General features: G+C 37.9%; 1 protein-coding gene across 1 annotated transcript; it reads right to left on the bottom strand.

The window, feature by feature from the left end:
- Positions 1-901: 901 nt before the first annotated feature.
- LOC149571128 (receptor-like kinase TMK4) lies at positions 902-4,896 on the bottom strand. The gene is made up of 2 exons (XM_089812688.1): positions 2,387-4,896; positions 902-2,134 (listed from the first exon to the last, which is right to left on the bottom strand). Exons 1-2 carry the CDS (start codon positions 4,641-4,643, stop codon positions 1,641-1,643), a joined length of 2,751 nt encoding a protein of 916 aa, XP_089668814.1. The 5' UTR covers positions 4,644-4,896; the 3' UTR covers positions 902-1,640.
- Positions 4,897-10,278: the final 5,382 nt, after the last annotated feature.

Raw genomic sequence — 10,278 nt, 5'->3', positions numbered from 1 at the left:
ATCATGAACATTGCCACATTGAGTCCATAAGGCATGAACTGATGAAGAAGACTTTCTTTCACCTGCTCAGCACCAATTTATAACTTGCAACTATGCCAATTTGTAGCTTATGACTACCTGAATGGAGCTCCTATTTTGTAGCTTAAGATTTCACTTCACAACCAGAGCTTTATTTTCTCCACAGAATAAAAGAGCTCATGCCTCTTCCATGTGACTGTCCACAGACAAAAAGCAAGAGGTTAAGAGTCTGAGTTTACATTGGCCTGCAAGAGCAATTTGAGATGTGATGGCCTGTAATTGATCATATTGGATATTATATTTGCTAACTTAGTGTCCAAAGAGAACACTTTCAGTTAATCTTTAATTGGCTATAACAAACACAACATTTCTTATCCATAAATATTCAAAGCCATTGTTATAAAAAATCATGAATTTATCACGATGATCACAACTGGTCCACTTTTCCTCTAAAAATCATGCAGGCGATTTCTTCCCAAAAGAACCTCAATAACAAAATCATAATTCTCTTTGTTTTCTAAGTTTTCTCCCTCCACATTAAAAATTTTTGGTCAAAAAAGTTAAGGTTTCTGAGTTATTTCCCGATTTGTGTAGCATTTTTTCTCATTTACCCCTAAGAACTACCTTTAGCCCAACCCAATTTAAGCCAAGTATGATTAGAGGCAACAGAGCATTACTATCGACGCACCATGTTCTAGATAAAAGAAACTGTAATTCTGTAGCAACACAACACTGTAACTCCTTGGCATTCTTAAGTATAATTTGCATTCTCCAAATGGTAATGAACAGTTCTGTGTGCAATGTATCATAATGTATAAAGGGTTTATATTTAAACATCTGTACTTCAGGAGCAGACAAGTTGTAACGGGAAAGAATCTGTAACTACAATTTCAAGTGGCATGTGCCATGAAAAACAATTTGAAATTTTGAAGAGGAATATCTATGTACATTTCAGTGTATCACGTGATTTCCCTATAAATAGCAATCGTCCATTATCTACAAACTGTGTTACCAGCTCCATGGAAATTTCTGAACCTTTAATATTACCATAATTAATTGTCAAGACTGAACAGGTATAACTTTGAAAAATGGCATGGTCATTAGAACTTCTTTACTGAAAACCACTTCAAAGAATATCCAAAAGGCCTGAAGATCAAATTTAGATTTTGTCTCTGTTTCTTTTCTATGACTGAATCATTACAAAAATTTGTATAAGAGCTCTGTAACTTACTGGAGTAGTTCACACAGAAGCCGATTCTTTAACCGTGCACAAAGGAGAAAAAGACAATCCCAACCAAAAAGAACTTGCCTTTGCTTTCATTCAGCAAAAGCAGAAGCAAGATGATTCTGGTATATTTCTTCCCTTTCTAGTCACTAACCAACACAAATGGTTAAGCTGTGAATAATCGTCTATACCTTTTGGATTTGTCGACTCAACTAGACTTAAAAGCACTGAATTGCAGACGCCACAAGTTCTGTGGATCAATAGAAACTACAATTCAAGGTAGGAAAGAATAATGTTGCATCTGACAAACTTGATAATAACAGAATATGATTGTCCATGGCACCTTGTTTAAAAAACTCACAATTTTGCAATACATTGTAGTCCTTTCAATTGGAAATCATCTTGCGCTTACAGATCCAGGTCCTTCATTAAAAGTTCCTTCTGAAGTTCCAACATCACTCCTGCCTGCTGCGATGCTCAATGACAAATCATCAAATATCTTCCACCGGGCCTGTTCAGGCGTCATTCCTAGAGGAAAAATATCATCGTCTTCAGTCTCAACAGTAGAAGGTTTCCACTGTTTTACCAAGGATCCTAAAACAGCAACTGCGTGGCCCATGTCAGGGCGAGCATTTGGCTCTCTTTGAGTAGAATGCCAAGCAAGCTCAGCCACAGCACTAATGCTTTTAATGTTCTCATCAGTTGCTACGAGGAGGGGATCTATTGTTGTCCTAAATTGTTCTTGTTCCCTGCTCACATGCCTGAACCAAGGGACCAAATGAATTTTATCTTCAGATCGCTTATCATCCAAAGCTTTCTGACCTGTTATCAGTTCCATAAGAACAACACCAAAGCTGTACACATCTGACTTTGTATTAACACGTCCAGTAGCTGCAGGATGATAAATTCATAAAAAGAAAACACTTAAATCTAGCATACTATAACCTTCTGTAAAGTTTGAATGGATACATAAAATCAGAGTTGCAAGCAACCAACAAGCATTCAGGGTTTTCTGTTCCGCAAACAAAAAAGCTAGTCTTTAAAAGAACAAGGCTTCTGGGAAAGATTTGTGTTTCATTCTAACATTTATTAAAAGAAACCTCAAGCTCTTACTAATCTAATGCTTAAAAAGGACTTACTAACCTGCATACTCTGGAGCAAGATATCCAAATGTACCAGCTAGCCTCGTTTCCAAAGATGCTTTGTCTTCAGGCGCAAGTTTTGCAAGACCAAAATCTGAGACTTTTGCTCTTAGGTCATCATCCAGAAGGATATTTGAAGGCTTCAAATCCCGGTGAATGATAATTTTGTATGCCAGATTGTGCAGGTACTGCATCCCATGAGCTACATCTAAAGCAATACATAGCCTAGCATTCCAATCCAAAGGCTTGAGCCCATTCTCCTCCCAATAGAAAAGGTGCTCGCTTAGTGTACCCTGAGGCATGTATTCATACACCAGCAATCTCTCATTATTCTCGGTACAATAGCCTAGCAGGGCAACGAGATTCTTATGCCGGACCTTCCCCAGCATGTTAATTTCTGCTTGAAACTCTTGCAATCCTTTGCCAGTAACAAGCTGAGGATCCATTCTCTTGACTGCAACCTTGGAACCATCCTCCAGCTTACCTTCATACACGGATCCAAAACCCCCTTTCCCCAACAAGTTTGCGGGATTAAAATCATCTGTGGCTTTTTTAAGCACCCATAGAGGGTAAACGATGTTTCCATGAGACCCAACTAGGCTGCTTCCAGCCTCACCATTACCAGCACCATTAATCGTCACCTGCCGTGGTGCCTGAAGCTCAGTGGGCAGCCTTACGAACTTGGGTTTCTTCTTTCTCTTGTATATAAAGACACCTATAATCAATGCGAAGAATACAACGCAACCAACAACAATCGCAATGATGATACCAGAGTTCGACTTTTTCTCTCCGGAAGACTTTCCATTTGGAGCAGCTCCAGATCCAGGAGGAGAAGAATCAGAACTATCATTGCCGTCATTACTACCAGGAGGAGAATTACTGGGAGAAATCGTATTAATTTTAGCATTCCCCTCGGTACTAACCTCTACTCCTGGTAAGTTTGGAATTGGCCCATTCAAATTATTGTTGCTCACATCCACTACTTTCAAATCTTTCAATCTGGCTAAACTCGTAGGAATCGTCCCGGTAAGGCCATTATTATTCAGCCTCAGTGTAGTCAAAGCACTCAGATTTCCAATAGCAGGGTCTATGTATCCAATCAGATTTCGCTTGGCGAGATTGATACCAGTAACCTGATCACCACCAATGCATGAAACCCCAGCCCACTGACTGCAAGGATTATTCCCCGTCCATGATTTCACTAAAAAAGAGGGATACCCAACACCTCCAAGAAAAGCCAACAGAGCAATAACCTCCGCACTACATTTCTCCCCCGGCTTGCTGCTACAGAAATAATTATCACCGTAGGTAAAATACACACCATTGCCCACCTCAGGAATAGGGCCATCAAACAAATTGTTATCCACGCTAAAATTAGCCAGACTCGGCAAAGAAGCTAAAGACTGGGGCACCGTACCAGTGAGCTGATTATGACTCAATAAAAGTTCACTCAAACCACTAGCCTTTGATAAGCCATCGGGGATTTCTCCAGAAAAATTATTAGAATGAAGCCATACCTTAGTCAGAGTACTGATACTTCCGAGCACATCCAAGGTACCCCCCAGTTGTGACCCCTGCTGGCTGTTGGCAATCAAAACCTGCAAACTGCTGCTATTGAGGCTGCTTGGTATAGGCCCCTCTAAGGAATTATAGGGCAAACTGAGGAGCTGCAAGCTTCCCAGGGAGCCCAAAAATGAAGGAATGGAGCCAACCAGACTGGTATTATACAGAGACAAATTTACCAGCTGAGGGGATCCCAACAAGTCAACCGGCAGAGTCCATCCAGTGGTTTTGTTCAAAGGATTGTTATTCAGATAGATGCCTTCAAGATTTGGCAAATCCTTGAAAAAATCACTTGGAATGCCATCAAATTGATTGTCATTCAGATAGGCTACTTGCAACTTTGAAAGCCCACTCAAACTGGGTAGGCTGCCATGGAGATTGTTTTTCTGCAGTGATATTGTTGTTAAGGATCCCAGCTGGTTAAAATTTGAAGGAAGCGTACCTGATAAACCCATGCTCTGCAATGAAATGCCTGTAACCAACTTTCCATCGCAGTTTATGCCCTTCCAAGTACCACATGCGTCGTCGCCACTCCAACTGGGCAGAAGCTCCTTGTTGTCAATGCTCTTTAAAAAAGCCTGCAAAACGCCCATATTTACTGGATCTGTGTCTGCATTGCACTTACCAATGAAGGCCACGATCATACACATAGAAACCAGCAATATTTGTGGGTATTTTTGGCAATGCAAACCCATTTTTTTCCTATAAAAACTGCCCTGGGTGTTTGCGAATAGATTGAAAACGCATGAGTAATATAATATTTTGAGCTTTAGAAGCCGAAGTGAACAAAAACCCGGATCGAAATAAACGCAGAAATGCAAGGGCACTATCGAAAACGTGAATCCACATAACAGAGACCAAGATCTTGCTTGTACCCGAAGCTATCAATGTCATTTGCTTAAAACGCACACACCGCGTAAAAGAAAGAAAGAAATTATATTTGTGATCAATCACACCGTTCGCGGCGAGCCCTATGCTGAGCTCCACGAGGTTGAGATACACAATGTATATACATTTTGCAAGTTCCGTTCACAATCCCTCCTTTGGGAGCAGAGCTCGACTCGATATGGTGTTAAAGCCAAGATTCGCGCCTGCCACGCTGGCATGCTGCCGTTGACAGTTGTCAAGACGGAATGACACGTGTCCTCCCACGAACCCAACGACTAGCAGTCTGTCGAAAGGCTCTGCACCGTACATCTCTTTGGCCAGATCGACGGCGTCGAGGTTTCCACGTGGCACCTCACGCTTCCTGGACCATCGAAGCAATAACTCTTTCATGATATTTCGCCCTTATTATTAATTAGATTTTACGGACTTTTTATGTTTTTACGGTTTTAATAAAGCATTTTTAGTTCAGATGGGTCCCACCGTGGACCTCTAATTTATGTTTTTTTAAAATTAAGAAGCCTAATAAAGTAAAAAGAAAAGAGCAAATTTGGGCCCCATCCGCTAATTTAAGAGATCTGCAGATCATGTCACCCACTGGGTGGAATAAAAGTGTATTCAGATGCTGACTTTGAAACCGTTCTCTCTTTTAATAGGTACTTTTAAGAAATTTAATTGCCTGTTTAGGTGTCCGATGTCCACCCAACCCAAGTATTTGGTAGATTGATATACCAGTATTTTGTGTCTGTTAACAGTCATTATCTATGGAGTATTTGGTCAATGAGGACTATAATATTCACATTTATGGGAGCTTGTAACTGTTACTTTTAAATAATTCATGATGAATAAGAATATTTGGAATCACAATCTATAATCTATTATTAAGGAGGGGGTGGAAAATATGCTTTGTTATCAATATTTTATAGTAGAGTTGGAATCATCACTAAAAGAGAATCTAAAAGATAGATCATATAGTGTCATTTGATGTAATGTCCCATCAAGGAATCTTTAGATAACAAATCCAAAACATAATTAATAGGTCAATAATAATTATATTTGTTTATAAATACATCGATGATGCATCACCTATCATAAGGCAGCATAACCAAGTACAAGATCAAATCATAAATATCAATATCAAAAAAGATGCAAATCCATACATCCAAAGGTCTAGCGGATCCAAACTTAAAATCCATAAGGAGGTCCACACAAGAAGATATCATGTCCAATAGGCTTGTTTGGTCTCTTGTTCTCGAGTATGGGGTCATCTAGGAACCTTCAAGGAAGCACACCCAAACATCTCGAACCTTGAAAAGTAACTCATGACACCAGATAGGGGAGAGGACCCAATAGTTGAGCACCCTAACTTTGTGCTTCTCAAAATCCTATGTGGAAATCTCAAAACACTCCCATTTTTTTGAAGCAACTTACTTTCTAAGTCCTCTTGCTTATAGATAAGATTTCAGAGCCATGTCATCAAATATGATGCCACAGCGACATTTTTTTTGTCAAGACATGTTTGGTCTCTCGTTTAGGGTGTGGGGTCATCTAGGAACCTTCAGGGAAGAAGACCCAAACATCTCGGACCCTAAAAACTAGCTCATGACACCAAATAGGGGAGAGGACCCAATAGTTGAGCACCCTAACTTTGCGCTTCTCAAAATCCTATGTGGAAATTTCAAATCACTCTCATTGTTTTAAAGCAGCTTACTTGCTAAGTCCCCTTGTTTATATCTAAGGTTTTAGAGTCACGTCAATATGATGCCACAACGGCATGCCTTTTGTCAAGGTGTCCAAAATAACCCAAAAAAAAGTAAGACCAATCGTAGTGCATTAGAGACCCCTATGCTTGTACATCTGATGTTGTAATGGGCACCCTGGAAATGCCCAAAAACTGAACCAACTGCTGAAAGCGATTTTAATGTCTTTGCATAGTTTTCAATCCACATAACATGAACAAGAAGGAATTTATGCAAATGGAAGACTGAACCGCTGCTAAAATAATATTAGTTCTCACAATGATAAAATCAAGTACATATCAATGTATTCCAAAGGCCAAACCCTAAGGGAATGATGTCTAGAATGTTACAAGAGAGGATGAACATCCTCTAATGCCAAGAAAGATATGTGACTCACACATCCAAGCTCTTATCAAATGCAATTCACAATCATCTGATACCAAACAATGAGACTCTCACCCCTATTTATCATTTTCCTTCACCCTTCTAGAAGGAACTAAAACATTAATTAATTGCATTTACTAGAGGCTTCCCCCTTCCAATAATTAATGCATTCTCTAGAAACTCCTCCTTGGCAATACAATAATTAATTGTGCTTCTAGAAAATTAAATTACTAGAGGTTTCCCCCTTTCCAATAATTAATACACACTCTAGAAGCTTCTCCCTTGTAATACAATAATTAATTAAATTAATTAAATATAAAGTCACCTTTTAATTTTTAATTTATTTAATGACTTTATAAGAAATTAATTTAATTTCCTCTTATGCTCCACTTAGCCTTTGGGGAACATGAAGGCTAAAAGATGGGGTCATTATAGATGTGGCATTACACACTTGGTTTTTTTTGGGAAAAGGGAGACATTTCATTCAATTATGGGTAGTCATCATTAGTGAAAACAACTTTGAAGCCACAACTATTGGCAGTCTTGTCAAAAATGTCAAATATTAAATCAGCAAGTGTGGGTATTGAGTTTACAACTCTTATCACATGCATTGGAACATGTTCGAGTATTGGATCCTCTCCCCTAGGTGAAGACGTCGAAGAAAGGCACAACGTCAATATGTGTAGATGTTGCTTGCTAACTTGAAAATGTCAATTACCTATCAATTTTCCTAGACTAAGATGTCTTAGTTTAATGAGGTGAGTGTGATGATCAAAGGAGGTGAACACCAAATAGCTCATGCGTCAATTAATTCAAGTGTAAATGTTGGTTGACAAATAGGATAAACATTGATGTTAAAAATTGTTCACACAATCAAATCCAAAAAATAAATAATAACATTAATGGATTGTGGAAATTTGATAGCTCAAACAAGATAAATTCAACTACTTGATTTTCTAATTCCAATAAGGTGGGCACACTAGTTGTCGGGTAGAAGCATCGTTCAAAATGTAAGTAGAGGCACTAGTCTGAAGCCTCAATACGAACTTGGAGATTCTGACATGATGACTTGTCTAATGGCCCCATTAGCCTAACTACACTCAAGGTAGGTACATGGAGCATTTAGATATAACAATAATTGAGTGCAAGTTCAATAACCAAAATGCAAGAACCAACATTACAATATTTGTAAATAGGAATGTAATATCATCAACACTAATACAACATGAATCGTAACTAAATATATACAATACTAGAAATACCATAGTTCATGACAACATGAGATCTAGAACCATTCAAAAACCTATTCATCAATCCCCAATGACGGTCAGTCATGCCACCCAGCTATGAGAGCCCTCATGCCTTCCCACTATGCTCATGGAGACAACATATGGCCCAAGCATTCACATTGAACCTACAAGCATCAAGGTACAACACTCAAGGCACAAGAAATGCAATGCATAATAAGGAGTCCACATGGAAAGAATAACAAACAACTTAAATATCACACACAAAGACTTGATTTCTAGCCTAAAAGTGTTAAATAGTCAAAGTTGACTTATTTTTGCAAGCTCAATTTCTTCATTAGTGTGTGATGTTTAAGGGTGGCCCAAGATTAACCATGATGACACAAAAATATCACCATGGCTCCAAATCCACTATCATGCAAGGGTGATCAGTCACATCATTCTCATAACTTGAACATAAGAAAAAGTAGCATCAAGTACTTTATCGCAAGAGTCACTACTCATGACTATAGAGGGTGTGGATGGAGACTCCAAAAGTGAGATTGTGTCAAGCATTCCTTTCATGAAGATAAGGAAGCTCACTCGTGCCCTCAACCAACATAAAAAGGATGGTTAGTCTATATGCCTTTAGTCAACATTCATATAAAGCCAAGCACATAACTTCACTCTACGTATAATGAATGGAAAAGGTCCATGCCTACAATCAACATCCATATATGACTAGGTGATCACACAATGTGTTTTGTTGTCTTCTTAGTATGTTGAGCTCAATTACCTTAATTTATTGCTTACTATTATCACTTATTAAACCAACCCTTAATGGGTCACCCTAGTGGCATCTTTGTGCCCTAGCCCTACCCCTGCCCCCCTCCCATTGAGGGTCACTCCCAACTTCAACTCCAATACCCAACCCAAAGTCATAATCGCAAAAGAAATTATAATGACATGTTAATGTGAGATTTCACATCACAATAATTCATGTCCACTAGATGAACTTTCCAACAATGATCATGACATCCCTATCAATGGTTCCAAAACTATGAGGCTAATCCATATTGGTTCCATAATAACTCTCATGTTCCATTATATTCTTACCACAAAATCATGCCCAAAATACATAAACCATAAATTCAATATGAAATCCATGATCCTATCTCACACAAGAGCTTCACTAATTGACAAATTGTCCCAAATCGGGTTTACAAAACCATCAAGATTTCAAACTCAATAAAACAAAAATATCAAATAATTGACCCATTGATTCCCAATTCATTCTCATCATAAAAATGTAATTATTTTATTTTTATAGCCCTAATCAAATTTTAGGAGAAAAAAGTAATAAAACCCTCATTTCACACCAAAAATAATGAAACTAAATTGATTTTCCATAAAATCTCCTCAAACAATTTGTTAATAGTTTTAGATTCACATAATAATTCTTTTCCAACCAATGTATTGCTGGAAAGAGATCATTTGCATTGGATGATGTGTTGTAATTGATGGCAACTACATACATTTCTCTTGATTGTGATAATGGATTTTTCTTTACTGATGCAAGGTTGATTGAAATCGGCTAAGGGTGGAATACAAAGCAGTATATAGGTACAATAAGTGAATTGGTATAGATAGATGGAACAAAATCATGTTGTGTGATTCTGGATATAGTATTGAGATTGTTAGAAGGATCTGATTGTATGATTGCAGTCTTGGAGTTTTAGAATTTAGGAGATATTCATGTCTGAGTTTCGATTTCACAGTTTTGGTTAGGAACATAATAGAGATGAACAAATTTCATTAGTTAGACTTGGATATATTTATGATTAATTGTTTTGATTAATGATAATGTTTGAGTTGACTATGGAGAGTTTACTTTTTTATTAACACAACATGGATTGATGATTTGATTGAGTAAAGAATTTTTTTTTACATGTTTTCTCATGACTTACCTAGATGGCTAAGAAATATTTTGAATATATATAAAATATGAAAAGGTCAGAGTAGAATTTGTGATGTGAATGAGAGTATGCATAGCAAAACTTCATCAGAACTAGTCTAGCATATGTGATGCTACTGTA

Source organism: Cupressus sempervirens, chromosome 2 (assembly GCF_028749045.1).
Source record: "Cupressus sempervirens isolate cs-2001-9-10 chromosome 2, ASM2874904v1, whole genome shotgun sequence".
NCBI lineage: Eukaryota > Viridiplantae > Streptophyta > Pinopsida > Cupressales > Cupressaceae > Cupressus > Cupressus sempervirens.
This window is presented reverse-complemented; position numbering and strand designations above follow the sequence as displayed.

Excerpts from the sequence above, each read along its gene's own strand:
- LOC149571128 (XM_089812688.1), bottom strand. The coding sequence starts at position 4,643 with ATGGGTTTGCATTGCCAAAAATACCCACAAATATTGCTGGTTTCTATG. Across the intron at positions 2,135-2,386 it reads TCTTGCTCCAGAGTATGCAG|CTACTGGACGTGTTAATACA; the intron begins GTTAGTAAGTCC and ends ATCATCCTGCAG.